Source organism: Anser brachyrhynchus, assembly GCF_964034855.1.
Source record: "Anser brachyrhynchus genome assembly, chromosome: 3".
NCBI classification, from domain to species: Eukaryota; Metazoa; Chordata; class Aves; order Anseriformes; family Anatidae; genus Anser; species Anser brachyrhynchus.
In genome coordinates, this window is record NC_137696.1 from 118,944,674 (window position 1) to 118,962,488 (window position 17,815).

General features: G+C 42.3%; 1 protein-coding gene across 4 annotated transcripts in view; it reads left to right on the forward strand.

Annotated features, from left to right (window-relative positions):
• Positions 1-17,815, forward strand: part of FKBP1B (FKBP prolyl isomerase 1B) — a 49,838-nt gene that overhangs the window by 25,789 nt on the left and 6,234 nt on the right. For 2 of the 4 annotated variants that reach the window (XM_080587367.1, XM_080587366.1), the window contains one exon: positions 16,526-16,638. In XM_080587367.1, coding sequence (XP_080443493.1) covers positions 16,526-16,638 — 113 coding nt within the window. The other 2 variants (XM_080587369.1, XM_080587362.1) reach the window with 2 other exon arrangements.

Genomic DNA, 17,815 nt, shown 5'->3' on the forward strand with positions numbered 1-17,815 from the left:
TCTTTGATGTTAGGACACGCTTGGGTGCTGAGGAGAGATGCTCAGAGAGAGGTGGCCTCAGGGAGATGCTCAGGGAGAAAGAGAGCATTCGGGGTATGCATCACAAGAGTCAACACCTCCGCAGGTCTCCGAGATCATTTTGTTTATTTTGGAAGCGTTTAAACCCCCTGGCAGCCCTTCCTATTCTAGCTTCAGAGAGAGGTGGTTGTGCCGTGGTGTGTACAGTATGAAGGCACGGCTATTAATACAGGATTTTATTTTTTTTTTTTCCCGGGGAAAGGGAGGACTGCATGCTACAGTGTGTGTGCAAAGACAACCCGCACTGCTGGCAGCATCGCCCTTGAGTCATCCCGTCCTGGGGAGCAGTCACTTCAGCGCTGCAAAGCCGCCACGGGCTAATCGTTATTAGAAGCACTTAAGGCACAGTCTGGCTCCCCCCTCATTTAGTCTCCCTCCACTTTAGGTCTGTAAATATTTGTGCTGTCCACATCTATTGTTGGCACAGAGGCATCAGAAGAAAGTTCTCCTAAGCCTTTGCTTGCATATTTGGCTCCAGGCCAGCATGAGTTAAACCCAAGCATCTTAGCCTCTTGCTGCCCCTGCTAATTCTTTTTTTTTTTTTCAGGAGTAAATGATGGCTCTCTTCGAGATAGGCTGGCATTTCCTGAGGGCAGGCTGGCACTCCCCCAAGGCATACTCATCTAATAGCATGTGCCAGTGCAAGTAAACAGCAGGATAGAAGTTTTTTCTTCCTTTTGTACACACCATCCAATTTGTTCCTTGGCACTTTCCCCGCTCCCAGGGAAGGATGGCTGTCTCTCTATAGAAGCCACAGTTGGATTTTGTTTTTCCTTCCTTCCTCTAGCTGTCTGTAGCAGGCAGACCACATTTTCAAAAATGAAGGTTAATAAAAGTATCTCTTACTGCCCCTGCTGCAACATCTCTGCCACCGCTATTTGCAAGTTACCCAAAATGAGAAAATAAATTTGGATGAGTCAGGGAGACTGCTCTGACTCGGACTGTTTAATGTGGGAGTGTCTCAGGGTCATATACATTTCTATTAATATAGGGTCAAACGTGAGAAGGGAGCTCTGGTTTGATTTGCCTGTTTTTAGCAAAGTCACACTGATGCAGCAAACCCAGCCAAATTAAACATAGCTGCAGTTAGGTTTGAATTTGGGTGAACCAAAAAATAAATAAAAATGCCAGCAATTATCTTAAGATAATGAAAGATTCATTTATTTTATTCTGTGCTCAGCCAACACACAAGGTTAGCGTGGTGGGGAATTTTGTACAAAGTCCTCCTTTCTTCTTGCAACCCCTGACTGATGTGACCATGTAGCATCAGCTGTACTGCTTTTGCAGTGACAGGAGTTGAAACCTAACTATTTTAGTACCTCACACACAGGTCTTTTTTTTTCTTCTTCGCACAAATGAAATCTCTATTGAACTCTGTTTCTTTAAAAGTGTTGATGCAAGGATACTGAGAGAGGTTAAATCATTTCTCTTTCCTCTCAGAGGGCTCTTGATGCAAGGACAAATGAAGAAAGAGTTTGGGTCCAGGTGTGCTGTTTAGTACAGCTGATAATAAGAAGTTGTGGGTACACGCTGTGTCTTTTGTGAGGCTTCCAAGGTTTAAGTCCTGGGTCCAGCAGAATAATGTGAGGCTCCATGTTAGAAAAAGTGACTGGTACAAGGATGAGAGCGTGTCAATTGTCTTGCTCCCAGGGAGGCAAATTATCTTTAAATACAGCAAGTGAGGAAAAAATAGAAAAAAAAAAAGTTGAGGAATCTATATTTAGGAGAGTAGAAAATGGTTATAGGAATACGTGTGGTGGGAAAATACCTGTATCCAAAAACTTGTATCTCTGGAATGGCCCAGTGGGAATTTCTCCTCAGCCAGGGCAAGCTAGCAGTGCTCCTTTGACCTTCTCAAGGTTCAACTGATTTACCCCAGCTTCAAATCTGACCTTCTGTGTCCAGATAGCAAGGTGGCATAGAACTGGAAGAGATCAGAGCAACACTTCCTAATCTCCCTGGAGGCTTCTGAAGCAGATAAGAAGGTAACAATCGTGCTTTGCATTCTTTGACACTTTAGCAGAGCAAACAGGATGTTGAAGGTGCTCCGAATGAGGTTGGAACAAGGAAATTCATATCACCCTAAAAATGCAGGTGACGCTGATTCCTGCTAAGCAACCAAACCAAGCCGTGGCCCAATGCCCTTAGTTGGGTAGCACCGTTAGCACAAAGACAGAAATAAAGATCATATCAGATCACCAGCCTAAAAGGCTTCTACAGGCTGCTAAACAAATTAGGGAACAGATATCATGTTCTGCTGGTCACTGGGACAAAGCCTGTCTGCTTCAGAGTAAAAACATACATTGTGCCATAGCTGGAAAGGCTCTCTGCGAACTTCTTGCCGTGTGTGAAAATCTGTGTGCTGAGCGAAGCGTTAGGTCATCTGAAAAAAATGACAGAAATCCGTAGTTTGAATTGGCGTCCCCTCTTTGTTAGGCAATAGCAAGAGTCAACACAGGTCTTGGAGCTCACCCAGAGGAAGTTTGGTATTTGGTTTGAACATGCACAGTGCATCTCTGAAATTCAAGCTCGACGTGGAAGCCAGACAGATATATTCAGACAGGCAGCCTGGACCTGCAGCCTGTGTTACATGACAGCCTGATGTCATGCTCTTAGCCTGTGAAGCATTCGCAGTGTAGCATTTGGAACAGAAACATCCTTGCAGCACCGCAAACAAGGGCTTTCTGTTGGTTTTTTTTCACCGCCAGGGCTTCATCTCCAGCCATTATCATATGATTAGATAAGGAACCTGGCACTGAGCTCAAGCTAATGCAAGAAAATACAATTGTATGTATCTGTGCGTGCACCAGCTCTGAAGAATTGATATTGCGTATGTGTTTATGGGAGATAGATATGATTCACCTTTCGGCTGCACTACAGCAGTGCCTGCATCGCTGGGCCCAGGGCCACGTCTGAGCTTTCTTGCTGATACAATTCTGCAATTTTCCCTTCCTTCCTGTTCTTCCAGTCTTACTTGCGGCGGCAAGACTTAAAAAGAAAACCAGGATCGTTGGATTTCTAACCAACAATACCTTGGGAGAAGCAGCTCGGGCTGCTCCGCTGAAAAAGTTGCTACAAGATGACATCATCTGGCAGCAGGCACCAAAACAAGGCTTGGTATTGCAGCAGCTAAAAATGGCAATCTGCAATGCACCAATATTTCGGTTTCGTGGTCCTGTAAAGCAGTTTAATTCAAAGAGACGCAACTAAACACTGTTCGTGTTCTGGCTTCTTGCAGGATGCACTGTGCCTGCATTATGCTCGTAATTTGGTGTAACAGAAGTAGAAAAAAATATTACAATGAGACAGAAGCAGGCTGTGATACTTGCTCCAAAAACGATTTCTCTGCCTAGTGCGATGTTGCAAATCCAAATAAAGCTGGTCTGTAAGTCACTTGACACTACTTTCTTGTAAAGCCCCATTGAAGGAGATATTTCTGAAATTGTTCAGCAAAATGTTAATTTCGGATTTGCAATCTAGGAGTCTGGTGTGATGATCGACAGAGTCAGGTGCTCAGGTTTTTGCAGAAAAGGCTGTTTATGTTAAGGAAGCCACCTCGGTGCTAAGTACAGCTCACAGGAGGGCTTGCTGATTCATTTGCAGGCTGTGCAAAAATTTATATGTAGTATTTGCCTGGAAAATTGGCTCCTAAATACCAACCAGATTGGTCTTCGGAACATGTGACCATCTCTAAAAAGGCCATGAATAACGAGTGAAAAAGTAGAGTTCCATATGGACAGAAGGCAGTATATAATGCCACTGCTAGAAGGTAGGCACTGGGGCACGCAGCGCACAAGCGAGGCAGATGATGTATTGACTTAAAAAGGCAGAGCACACAAAAATTACCGAAATACGCGTAGATCAAGAATGTAGCTACCAGAATTGTCAGTCTGGCTGCTGGAGACCTCTTGATCCAGCAAATAATAATTTTTCTGAAGGCAGAGGAGAGGTTAACGTTGCAGGCTGGTGGAGAATAGCTGTCTTGCACTCCATCCATGAAGCCTGCATGGTGGTGCAGAAGTTGTTCAGAAACAGAAGCCGTGCCCACATGCCACAGCCTGCACGACACGGAGCTCTCAATGGAGCATTTTCAGAACTGAAGAATTTGTTCTTAGCAGAAATTGAGCTTTCCCCAACATACGGGCTGATGGAGGAGTGCAGCAGCAGCATAAGCAACAGAGAGAGCTTGCATGGCATTGCTGCAAAGCCAGCAGTCAGGAGAAGCCACAGGAACTGCCTGAGCACCCTCATCGTGCCACGATGCGTACAAGACAGAGGAACCAGCGGTGCAAAACAGAACAAACCCCAAATTCAGGTAAACCTTTCAGTTTACCAACAAGAAAATACAGCTGATGGTCTGGGCAGGGACTCCTGTATCAAAGAAAGGCTCAAAAAAAATGATAGCAATAATTGGGAAGCACATCATAGGCTATAAAGCACGGGTTTATTTGGAGCATTAGCAAAAGTCATGGACGTACAGATGTCCTCATCAGAATTATGTGCCGGTAAAGACTGAGTGCTGATGACAAGCTGGTTCACATGAATCAAAGTGCCTTGTCTTCTGGGCAGATTATTAAGTTGTAAGCATTAAAACGATGTCAAAAACAGCGGTGGGTTTAGTGAAAAAGGTGGTTTTACTACACAGTGATATTTATTCTGCTAGGTGGATGCTTATAATAGCCGAAGTAGGAATGTGATATACGGTGCTGCGTGTCTCTAGGATACTGCCTGAGCCCACAGACTGCAGAGCACGTGAGATGCGAAATGAGATGCAGAGCATGCTTTCGTGTGGTTTGTTCCTGTTACAAGAGAGTTATGGCTTAAGCGTGCCTGGCTCTGTCCTTAGCGATCCTTGGGCACGTGAGCAGGCAGAAGCCCATGGGTATTTGGCTGTGTTAGAGAACACGGATTGCATATACCGAGAAATTTAAATTCTCTGCACCTTTTTTTCTTGAGAAAGCCACAACTAACTGTTTTTTTCCAGGAGAGATGTTTCTAACCATGTCAGGTTGGGGTCAAATCAGCAGTGCTTTTTAGTTTTTTTATAATTAGATTACTTAAGTTCACTGGTTTTATATAATTTTCCACTTTATTTCCTTTCTTTCCTGGCAACTATTTGATAACAGGAGCAACCAAAATACTTATGGTTCTGATGAATGATTTCCAAAGACTCAGTAGCCTGGGTGATTGCTGCCCCTGGGAGCTGGATGACTCGAACTCCCTGTGCAGGCAGCCAGTAAATCTGCAGCTACGTCTTTAAGCTTCAAAATGATACACGAAACTGAGACAGATAAACTCCCACAAACCTTGTTCTTTACTCCACAAAGCAGGAAAATGGAAGCAGCAGCCTAAATTAATGGAGCTTTGCTATGTTCCTTAACATTACATAGTATGGATTATACCTGAATTTTATCTGATATGCTTCCCATTCAGCGTGTTCTTCATGAATTTTAACTTTTCTCTTTAATGTTTTCTGCTTAACAGCTCTGTTATCTCGTAGATTGGATGTAGCTAAACAATATCTGGTGTTAAATAATTGGCAAGGTGGTGCAGTTCAAGAACTCCCTAGACCTCACAGAAGCTGAAATTAATTAGTTCGTATTAGTAATCTGAAAACAAAGCAACGTATTCTCAGTGGAATGAAACATTTCAGATGAACAGAAGGGATTTTTTTTTTCATTTTTGAACGGAAAGTGTCTCACTTTTTCATACCATTCAAGCCTGAATTGTATTTTCTTTGGAGTTTTTGATAAAATTGAACAGGAAAATCCCTTATTTTTCTGCAGAAAAACATCACTGGTTACTGTGCTCATGATTTGTGTGGGTTTGGCTACTTAATTGCTAGGAACAGATTTTTTCTTACTCCATATAGTAAGTTACTCACACAGGATGCTATTTTTTCAGTTACATTTAGTAAGATGATGAAGGATAGTGTGACCTGTGATAGAAGGCTGTCTGGGCTGTAACAATTCCTGTGAGTTGTGCAAGGTATTTACCATCTCTGTCTTTGCTTTTACAGACTATTACATTACACGTTTCCCTATAGAGTCCAAAATCTTCCGAGTTTACATTGCTGGTGTAATAATACTTCTGTGTATGTAATGCTTCACAGTTAGGTCCTCTCTCAATTTGTTTGTTTTGTTTTCCACGCTGTTGTCCTGTTGAGGTATTTTTAGCAATGTTTATCGTGGTTGTTCATGTCTATGGACTGACTGCTATTTCTGTTTGTGGTGTCTACGCTGACTTAATTTACAATGTCTTTTGTTTGCTGTAGTCCTGAGTGTGAAAATGCTTCTGCTTTGGGAAAAAACATTATAGCCTGTGCAGTCCATTCTCAGGCTTCTGCTGAAATCAAGGGGAACTCTGTCTAAAAATTGCAGAGACAAACCCTACACAATGTCAGACATGGTTGATCTAAGAAGACCAAGGAGCAAGGATGCAGGTCTTTTCCTATCCCGCTGACCTCCCTACTTACTACATCCTTAGTCTTCTCCTAACTTCATCATTCTCCTTGCCCAGCTTCCATCCAGGTTGAAGAGAAGGCATAGAGAGTGCTCCTTTTGAGTGTTTGATTGTCCAGTGATGAGAATATCATTGGAAAAGGTGAAAGACATGGGTTCTCTGAGATGTTTCCCCTAAAACATTTATTTTGCATTCTCCTTGCTTCTTCCCTTCATTAGTCCAAGACACGAGTGGCTTGTTAAGTAGATGAAAATAGATACAGGCACTTGGAAATTCCTATTGTTCTCCGCAGAGACGACTGCCTAATGTCCAGCAGAGCAGTGCCTGAGACCCATCTGTCAAGATAACAGCTGCCACTTTTTCCATAGTTCCTTTATAAGATCACAGAGATCAAAACTGAGAGATGGAAAAGACCTATTTATAATAACAAACTGTGCTGTTAATAGCTCCTTTCCACTGTGGCTCTGAAGATACTTTAAAGGCTTACTGAATGAAGCCTTTCAAGATTCCTAAGGCTAAGTACATTAATTAATAATATAATTCCTGGTTAGGCTAGCGACTCTCTTTCTGACCTTTAGGAAACCACAGTCACCATTTCACACGGAATAAAAAGAAGGTAAGTTATACTTAGCTGTCTGGTAGCAGAACCTATTCTTTCTGACATACAGCCTTTTGCTCGGATCACAAATCTGTGCTATTCTGTATTCTTGCAGGATTCTGCTCTGGAGAGCGATTCCAAGTGCATCATTCAACTTCGTTTTAAATTACTGTGATCTGGGTCTTAACCTGCTATATATTTTTTTGTACTTTCATTAATAGCAGGGCATCCATGCCAATTTACACCAATGAGGATTGGCAGCATTGGGAAGGATGAACAAACCCAGGAAACAAATGTGGAAAAAGAAGACCTAATATTATTGCAGAACGTAACCTCAGAGTTCACAGGCAGAGAGATATTAATGATTCTGCTAGAATCTACCTTGGAGCATGTAAAACTGTTTACACTGAAAACAATATGCAAAAATGTTTTTTTTTGTGAAAGCATGTGCATTCCTGGTAGGTGGGAAGAGCAAGCTATACATCTATAGAAAGATTTGTTCCTTTGACGAGTGTATCTCATACACCTTTCGAGCAGACAGCCTGGAAAAATAATGCTATCTGAATAAGACATTCTTTCATTGGAGTGTTGCAGCACATGATACAGGCTCCTTGGCAAGATGCTGTTTTTATCTGATCTTAATTGTAGGCTGGACTTTGACAACGTAATGAGGGCTATTCAATGCATAACTTGCTAATAAACCCTTTTCAGTGCTCACTCGAAGGCCAGAAGTGACTTTTTATCTTCTAATTGTTGTACGGCTTGTTTACTGTATGTATTACTATACAGAAAGTGACTTGTAAGTAGATCTGCAGTCACCAAGTCTTAAAGACTGTGGGCAGCACAATCCATGGGAAGGAGTTTGGTATGCAAATCAAAACCAGTTTGGGTTCAAGCTGTGTTTTCTGCCTGCGTTGAATGTGATCAAGTCATTTTGGGTGGAATTCATGTCAACTACTTTTAGCTACCTAAAAGCCCATGGTGTGCCCGTGTCAGTAGAGGGTGAGCAGCATCTAGATACCTGTCCTCATCCACTCTTGAGCAGGGTGCTTGTTCCCCAAGAGAAGTAGTGCTGAGGTTGCCTGACCGCCCTGGAAAATGTCTGTGCCCTGCAGAAGTGAGGCCCCACGGAGCCCTGTCTGCTGTTATCAGACCGGCGTGGCTGAAGTCATGTCTCACTTGCCCACGTGGAATCGCACCCAGGAGGAGACGATTCCTCGGGAGCTCTCCGAACACTTGTGGCTATTACATAATGCCAGCTAGGAATAGCATCCCACATCTCTAAAATAAGGCACATTGCAGAAATGCCTGACAAGTCGGAATCAAAAAGTTGCATACCCTGGATAAAAAGCATTTGACTTTCTGTATTATGTATGTTTTGTGTACATGTGAGCTGGGGATGGATCAACACTGTCTGCCTCTGACTTATTTAGCTTATATGTAATCCTGGAGTATTGACTGTCCCTTCTTACATGCCTTAGTCAACATCCCTTTTTATAAGCTGTGTTTTCTTCTCTGTTTGCATCTTGTATGTCTCTTTTTCCAAGAATGTTTTTCCTTTTCTCCTTATTTAAGAGCACACTAGTGGCTGAGTCCTTTGCAAGATGTTAGATGATTACTCTGTTTTTCAAGATAAGTTTCAGTAGAAAGCTCCTCTGTGAATGAGATATAACCATGCTATGCATGAAGAAAGTTGGATGTCACAAAAAAAAAATGGTCAGCAGAGCCCTGCAGGAAAGAAAGAGCATTCATTCATGAGGGATGTGACGAGAAATCTTATTTTTCAGCTCCAAATGCCCCAAAGGCCAGTGTTTTGGTGGTAACACCAAGTGGTAACACATTAAGAATAGACTTTTTTTTGGTGTGTGTTCAGATTTATTGTTTCAGGGTATGCACAGCTTCTTAACACGGTGACCTACCAGCGATGGGTAGATTTGTCACTAGGCTGTTACTAGTTCTAGCCAAGGGGATCCGAGGTGTTGCACTGATAAATTAAGATTTCAGCACAAATTTTGTTCAGAAGGAAATGGAGGCACGTGCTGGAAGTCTAGACAGTTGAAAATCAAAGGATGGCCAGTCTGGGAACAGTTGGTCATTAAAGCCCACCTAACTGCTGATGAGGTTTTGTTGGTCTGGGCTAGGCTGGCTGGGAATGGGTGGTGGTGGTCTTCTGGCAGATCAATCTGCATCCCCTTTCCCAGCACAGAGGAGGAATTGATTGGTAGGAAAGCTGGCAGAAACACTAGAGATGTGAAGTATTTCTTTAGTAACATGTTCTCTCTAAAATGTTGCTTTAGACATCTATTGTCCCAGTCGTTAGCTTAGCCAGACTGACCTGAATCTGCCATACTTATTCAAACGAAATTTGCCGTGTGCTGCAGAGCATGTATATTTTACAGCTCACCTTTGTAATGGTAACAGAACCAGAGCCTAAAATGAAATAGCTGTGTTAAGGCAACAGGATACCAGAGGAATTGGTTTGGTCTCCTTACAATTAATGTAGAAGATGTTTATTGAACCTTACATCTGCCTTGGGGGTGAGCCTACTTTCTCTTCTCTTTTAGAAGTATGCAAATCTATAAAGCCGTTAGGACAGAGTGATGCCTTTCAGGAGAACAAGCTAGACAATTGCATGTAATTTTGCTTGGCTGTGAAGTCAGGCTAAGTGCAAGGCTCAGTCATATTGTCTTGTAGTTGTACGCAACGCTGATATATAGCACGTGGTAATGCATTATTGAGTAGTTGTCTTTTGTGTCTTCATCGCATGGTGTCAGCTGCGTAATAAATAATTGATTACGTTGCTCTTACTCCGCATTAAAGATATATGAGGATATAATACACGAAGAAAAAGCAGCAGCAAGGCAGCCCATGTGGGAAAGATCAACCATTCTGAAGTGCTCTGCGGTAACAGGAACTACCAAGTGACCACCGCCACTATTTCCCGCTTCTGTACTTCGAAGCAGTGATTGCTTGTCATGGCAACAAATGGCACGTACATACTGTTGCTGCTGCTTTTTAAACAGAAAAAAAAAAAATTGTGGTAAAGATCTGATACGCTGCAGAGATGCACCCCCAAGACTCGCCAATTATTATCCCTCTATACAGAAAAAATCCCTTAGAAAGGCTAATAATTTTTTCTTAAGTGGTTGCAAACTGTCAGAAAAATACAGTGTAAGCAAATCCTTTTTCCTCTTAAGGCTATGTTTATATTAAATAGAGGAAAAGTTAGCAGGGAAAAATTTGTATTTACAGTGGTACTAAACCTCTGTTGTTGAACCTTCCTTTCCCTTGCAAAGCCATGTTTCCCTTCCTAATCCATGTCCCTGTACAGGACACAGTACTGCTATGTAAAAACCGAGTGTAGGAAACAAAAGCTTCCTCCAGCTGACATTCAACACTCTTCCTCTATTTCCATTGCAAGAATTGCTGATGAAAACAATTTTCGTCATTAAAGTTGACGAGACGGCCAATTTTTCCAGAAAGGAGTTGACTTTGGGAGTCAAATCACGGAAATGAAAGAGGAATCGGCTACTTACCGGTGGCTGTTTGGAAGGAGGCAGGTGGCCAAGAGAAGCTACAGGTCACTGGAAGCTGTTATTACGATGAAAAGTTGTAAGCCAGTGCGCTGTGTTTTGAGGTAATAATGACATGACAAATGAAGATGTAAGAGGTGTGAGATATCCGCCTTGCGCAGATCTGAATTCTGCTGGAATGCCCTGCGGAGCGAGAGGCATGTCAGGTCCTCCAGGCATTTCCCTGGGAACGAAAAGGCTACGGCACCGGCCGTGTTGGCCTAGAAAATCGTTGCCCAGATCTTTGCCTTTTACACTAGCACAGACATAAAACTGTTCTTGTTCCTGATGGGGAAACAGCAAGATTTTCTGGAGCGTTAGACGTGAGATCCAACCACAAGCTAGGGGGAAGCCAGTGAAGGCAGGAGAGTTGTCCTGCTTTCCTATATGTCGGAACTGAATCCTAAAGAAAATTGTTCCATTTCCATGTCAACTGTGAGTAACCAGTAAAATCAGTGGAGTTCTGCTGGTGTAGTCCAACCTGCGATATGATTTGTGACTTTATGGGTGTGTTTTTCCCACTGTTTCTGTAGGATTGTGCTGAACTCTTCTCTAAACTGTGTCCTCCTCTATACACTATGAAGGCATCGATGCTGAGATAAAGGTTTTTGTGCAGTTTCTAGAAACTTCCCAATAAATAATGTTTTTTTCAGGCTAAAAGTATATATTAGTGATAGACTGTAAATGGGAAAATTGAGAATTTCCAGCCTGTGTGAAATTCTTCTGACAGAATATTGGCATATTTTGACATCAGAAACAGTATATTTTAGGGAAAAAGAAGCACTTGAGATCAAAAATTCTTAGCTCACAGCAACGCTGACTTCAGGAAATGTTGCCTCTGAGAGTCCAAGCCACTTAAGTCATGGTAACCAAATCAAATGACAAGTTTATAACAGCACAGATTTATTACAAGGCATAATTGGAAAGGTGATTGCATTAAAGGCCATCAAAATATAGTCCCTGTCCTGAAGAACCCCTGGTCTCCATAAAACGAAACAGGATAGCGCCCCAGAACCATCTTCTGAATATCTGTCCCTCTTTCTCCTGCCAACAAATGTACAGAAAATAACTGTCTTCAAGTATATGAATTATGTTTACTTTCTGTAGGTAACTACAGTTTGAAAAATAAGGGAACAACCTGCAACTGTTTTTTGAGCATCACCTATTCAGTTCATCCCCTTTAATGCTCTTGTCAAGTAAGTGAATCCCATTGTCGAGGATAAAAGAGCAACTAGCAAAATCAAGGGATTTGTCCTGGATTAGAATCTATGTCTTCTGATTCCCAGAATGTGTCAACACTGCAAAAATAAGTTAATTCAGTAAACATTGGAGCCAGTGAAGCCTGGGATGCAATTCGGTCTACTTCAGGTAGGTGGATGGTTGAGTTAGTGTCTCCTCACTTGGGCCCTCTGAGGAGCTAGCTGCCTGGCTTTTAAAATTAATGGTGTTAACTTTTAAACTTTTTAAAGTTAGTTGACTGAGAATATACAACAATTCCAGGAGGTTGTTGTAGTCCTAAGATATATATGTGGATGGCGCGAATCATTCTTGGAGATACTGCTCTTTCACCACTGACTGTAGAAGTAGCCCAGGTGACAGACTGAGACTCAGTTTCTACCTAACGATGGCTAACGTTAGTAGCAGAATTCATCTCACCTCATTTACACATACATTAACTGGATTCAGGCACCTAAATTTGACTGGATATTTATGGAGGGCCTTCAGTGTTATCTCTCTCCATCCATCTAATGCATAGATGATGGTCTGAGCATGGTTTGCGGCATGGTTTTGTTGGAACCTTCGGGGTAAATTAGGTGCCAAAATAGCTGGGCTGGCTCTATGGATTTGTGTTATCTGGCTGGTGGAATTCCCAGCTGAATTATTCTCAGGTTAAGGAACCCCCAGTAAAAAGAAACGGACTGTGGGCTGGCTACGACATTCCTACTGTTCCTAACTTCTCCTCCATAGCATAGATTGTCTGAAAGCAAATAACGATTGAGCCTTTCTCATGGTAGAAGCTCTTAGAGGATCTTTTTCCTACCCAGATTTATTTTCGTGACATGCATAGGATCTTTATGTCATTATGAGCCCTACTCCTCTGCCAGACCTTGTAGAAACTGGCTAAAAGATTCAAAATTTACAAATTAAGTTCAGACAGTGTCATTAGCCCTTTCCCCTGGGAATAAACTTAAATGGTGTGGTCTTAAGCTGAGGGTGACTGACCTCAGGTAATTCATGTTAAAAGAGTAATGCAGGCACGCCTGTCCCTGGTCATGTTCCTTAACAAAAAGATTTGTCTATTCTTTAAACTTCCTCAGCTTCAATGAGCTTTTCTACAGCCACCTGATTTTTAACACTCAGTTGTTGATGAGGACACCTTGTATATCAGATTGTTTTCAAATCCACATGATATTCTGATGAATGAGTTTGTACACTTAATTATATTGATGCAATGATTGCTACCTTTCAGAATCAAATGTGAGGTTATTATAAGAAGTGAGCATGTAGGCATCTAGATGTCCTTGCTCAGTCAAACCTCATATTGATTGCCAAGGGAGTTTTGACTTTGCAAAACAATGTCATTGATCGGTTCCCAATTGTGTGGGGTTTTTTTCTCCCTGTTGTTAGCCAGATAAATAAAGGTGCTTGCAGGCTGAAGATGGGCATCCATCCTTGTTGAAGAATATTAACCAAATCAATTTTTTCACAAAAAGAAAATCAATTGATGCATTAGCAAGAGAGAAAATAAAACATTATGCTCTTTTAGCTCCCAGGAGGCTGAGGAGTCAACTCTAACTTTCAGAAATAGAGAGATAAAAAAGATGGGCTTCAAAGTTCAGATCTAAATCCGGATCGGATCTTCTCCAAGGCACATGGGGACTCTGACTCATTTCTAAACTCGAAGTCCATTTAAAGGGCAGTCATATAAAAACTGACCCTCTTGCCAGAGCTTCAGCAGATACACAGCATCTGACTCTGCATTTCAATTTGTCCTCCAAAAGCAATGAGGTGGGGTGGTGGCAGAGGAGATTACATTTCTGAATTCATCACTTGATGAACTTTTCATCCATTGCTGAAAATAGGATGTTCTCATAAACACAGGAGAAAACAGAAGCCTGTTTTCTTCCACAAGCCTGTCTCCTATAGACTTTTGATGCTGAAATGAGATCAGTTTTGATATGATATATATTCGACTAGCAAGCTCTCCAAAGTTTAGTTCTGGTTCTGTCACCAGTTTGATCTGTGGTTTTTAGTAAACAATCAGATCTTCAAGCTAAGTATTTTAATGGGCTTAGTTACAAAACAAAGTGAAAACATGCTAAAGTGTTGTGGAACTTTGCCTCTGAACCTAAACTTCCAGAGTGAGGCTACTCTGTAATAAACATCACTTTCTACTTCCTTGGGCTGCTGTGAAGAATAATTAATGTTTGCACACTACTTTGAACATGCAGAATTTAATGGCAGTACAAAGACTTAATATTAAAACTACAAAATATTGGGATTCTCTAATAGTCTCCTTCCATTTCATAGAAACAAAAGGTTTTATGATATGTTTAAAAACAAAATTGCTGTAAGAAAGGACTGCTCTTTAAGATCAAATACTTCAAAAAGGATTATATGATATGCCTGAGAGTTCCCCCTGAGCTGCTTCTTCCTGCCTGCCCTCCTGCATGTGCATGCTGTTTTTCTACCATCGAAACAAATCTGTGTTTGTTTGTATCCAGAAGACAGCTGTCCTGGCATCCCAGGCTGCATGGAGGGGCTTTGGGAGATCACCAAGCAGATATATTGCATAATGTGTATGTACCTACAGCAGAGCATACATCAAATGCTTCACTATTCTACTGTAAAAACAAAAATAATCAGGAATATGACAAACACTGCTGGTGAAGGCTGTGAAACATAATTATGGGCAGGTTGTTCCATAACTGCCCTCCTAAGGTCGTCTCCACACACCCTCTTCTCTGAAGCACCAGCTTAGACAAGTGTTGGACTTGGTCAACGGCTAAATGACCTTAATACGTCGCTTGGTTTTCGTACTGCTGTGAAACATCTGGACACGGAACCCCCCTTGAACAATCGATATTTTGTACCCATTACTGCAAGTCTAGAACGCCATCATTACTGATTTAACTACTAATGAGTTTGGAGACATCTGTGTGTGAGCTGGTTGTTTGGGCTTCTTTTCAATTCACCGCAAAGAAGTAGGCACTGCTAGGATGCAATTCTTTGTGTCCTAATGTAGATCTCTAGATTTGGTCAGATGAATTGCCCCCTGAAAGTGTATTTGTTTTTTTCTGACTTGGTTATAGAGGGAAACAGAGTAATTAGCTCAAAAATAGCCGGAAACATGAAGATAGATAAGGTGAATCCTACCCTTTCAGTCCTTGTTTTTCATTCTGGCACATCTCTTTACATTTATCATTGATTCATAAGATGCGCTTTTTAAGTAAGCCAAATGTGCTGTTTTTTGTTGTTTGAACAATAACTAATGATTTTTTCACTAGGAAAAAAAAACTCGTGCATTGAACTGGTCTGTTAATATAACTGCTTTAATGAAAGGAAACCAGAAAGACTGTCTTTCTCATATGGAATCATAAATATAGTATTTCTCAGCATTTTCTGTCAAACCTGTCCTTGATAAAATTGTTTTCAACCAGAAACTTTCCCAGATACTTGCTTATTCATGGGTGTTTCTTTTTACAGCACCTTGTACAGTAGGGTCATTGTATATGCCCAGAACACCCTGGCATTGCAGCATTACAAAGAAAGTATTTATTCTAATACATAAATATCAGCCCAGCATTGCAATATTCAGCGTGTAACATTTGGAAAGAGCAATTGTTGACTACTCTTAAGTTTAAAGCTATCATAAATACGAGTTTGAAAAAGAATGAGGAGACCTAATGATGTAGAGCCCTGTAAAGGCTTGTCCATTTGCTGTAAAATCTGTGCATATGTTCATAATACACAGGTTGAAACAGTGTTGTGTCCGTCCAAATGAGCAAGTAAGGTGTTGCTGTGACTGTCTTGGGGCTGTATGGCAATATAAGGAATGAGCTAAGGGAGTATTCATATAAATGTCCTTGCAATTCCCTTCCCTTCCCTTCCCTTCCCTTCCCTTCCCTTCCCTTCCCTTCCCTTCCCTTCCCTTCCCTTCCCTTCCCTTCCCTTCCCTTCCCTTCCCTTCCCTTCCCTTCCCTTCCCTTCCCTTCCCTTCCCTTCCCTTCCCTTCCCTTCCCTTCCCTTCCCTTCCCTTCCCTTTTTTTTGAATGCAGAATCTTCTCTGTTCTTTGTGTGCAAGGAGGAAACACATACAGCTGTATCGGGGTGAGGAAGTTTCGCTTGCACAGTGTGAAATGGCCCCATTTGTGTAACACTTTATTCTAGCACTGCTGAGTAAATCCAGTAGAGAAGATTAACAGCCAAGGTACCAAACACTGCTTTTAGGAATTCTGGTGTAAATTTGCAGGAACGAGGCAAAGGAACTGCTGTATGCACGCATATGTTTAACTGGCAGCAAACTGGCTCAGAGTTCCCAAACCTGAATCTACATCCCCACCCTTCGAAGTCAGAGGAGAGCTCCCGTTGACTGCCATGAGCTTTGGACCACACATGGCAACAGGCCGGGGTCACCCATGTTCTCCTCAAGGACTGTTTGGAGCTGCCATGTCCGTTTCTGATGAGGTTTCAAAGTGAAAATGGAAATGAACAGTTGATGCGTCCAAGACACTAATTTTTCACTTCTTTCCCCTCCACCTCTCAGCACTTCAATTTAGGTGTAGCTCAGATTGAAACTGTCTTGTTTTGGCAGGAATGCTGCAGAATGGGAAGAAGTTTGATTCCTCCAGAGACAGAAACAAGCCTTTCAGGTTCAAGATCGGCAGGCAAGAAGTCATTAAGGGATTTGAAGAAGGTGTTACACAGGTACAAAGAAATTATTCTACCTGAATTTCAAACCATGTGAAGGGTGGGTAAGCACAGTAGTGTTCAGTGCAATATTGACAAGACCAAGTGGAAACCACAATGTAGAATCCTACATGGTTTCCTTAGTGGTTTTAAGTTGTGCCGGGGAGGTTTAGGTTGGATACTAGGATGAATTTAGTCATCAAAAGGGTGGCCGAGTGTTGGAACGGGCTGCCCAGGGAGGTGGTGGGGTCCCCATCCCTGGATATATCCCTGTAACGTGGCGCTGAGGGACGTGGCTTAGTGATGGCACTCAGTAGGTCAGGTTGATGGTTGGACTTGGTGATGTTGAAGGCCCTTTCCAACCTAGATAATTCTGTGGTTCTGCTCTATGAAGGCACGGTGCATTCAAGCACACTAGTTCCTGTAGTCCTCCCCTGGCTGGCCAGGGATGCCCCTACTCACAGGGCTTTCCTTGTGGTGTTTGCGAGGGAAGAGGTTAAACCCCCTTGCCAGGTGTCAACGTGCCACGTATCCCTTGCTTCTTCCCCAGGGCTAGCTACCACAAATAAACCCCAGCAGGCTCAGAAATGTTCCAGGTGGCAGCATTTTATGGAGTGGCTTCTCTTCAGGGCTCCATAAATGGCCCAGGCTGCCATTTTGATGACTTCCACGATTTGACCCTTACTGAACAGGGTACCAAACTGCACCGTTACGCTTTTATGACTTGGGGCTCCCAGCTACAGAACTTCACATTCAGCGAGCAGCCCTCAGCCAGGAAACAGAAAACTGCCCTCCGTTAATTACAGCTTGAGTGCCAACACGGTAAAACCTGGAAGGAGCCACACAAGGCAGTTCATTGCCATCTCTGTGGCATTTTGTCTGCAACGCTGTGAGGTCCCGCTGTGTGAGGAGTGCCATCAGGGCTCTCAAGTGCAAGAGTGAGTGAGATCAGGGCGTAAAATTCCTTGTTATTCCCTATTTCTGGGTCCTGGATCTCAAAGTAGGAGGAAATTGCTCAAATATTATTAACAGGAATAATTTTTTATGCTTAACTAAAGAGAAGGAAAGAATGCAAAATGAGAAACGTAGGTTCAGAGGGGTTAGTTTTATCGCAGTCAGAAGCAGTGCAGATAAAGCTCTGGCAGCAAGCTCAGGGCGAATCAGTTTTATCCCTCTCTTATCTCTCACTCACCGC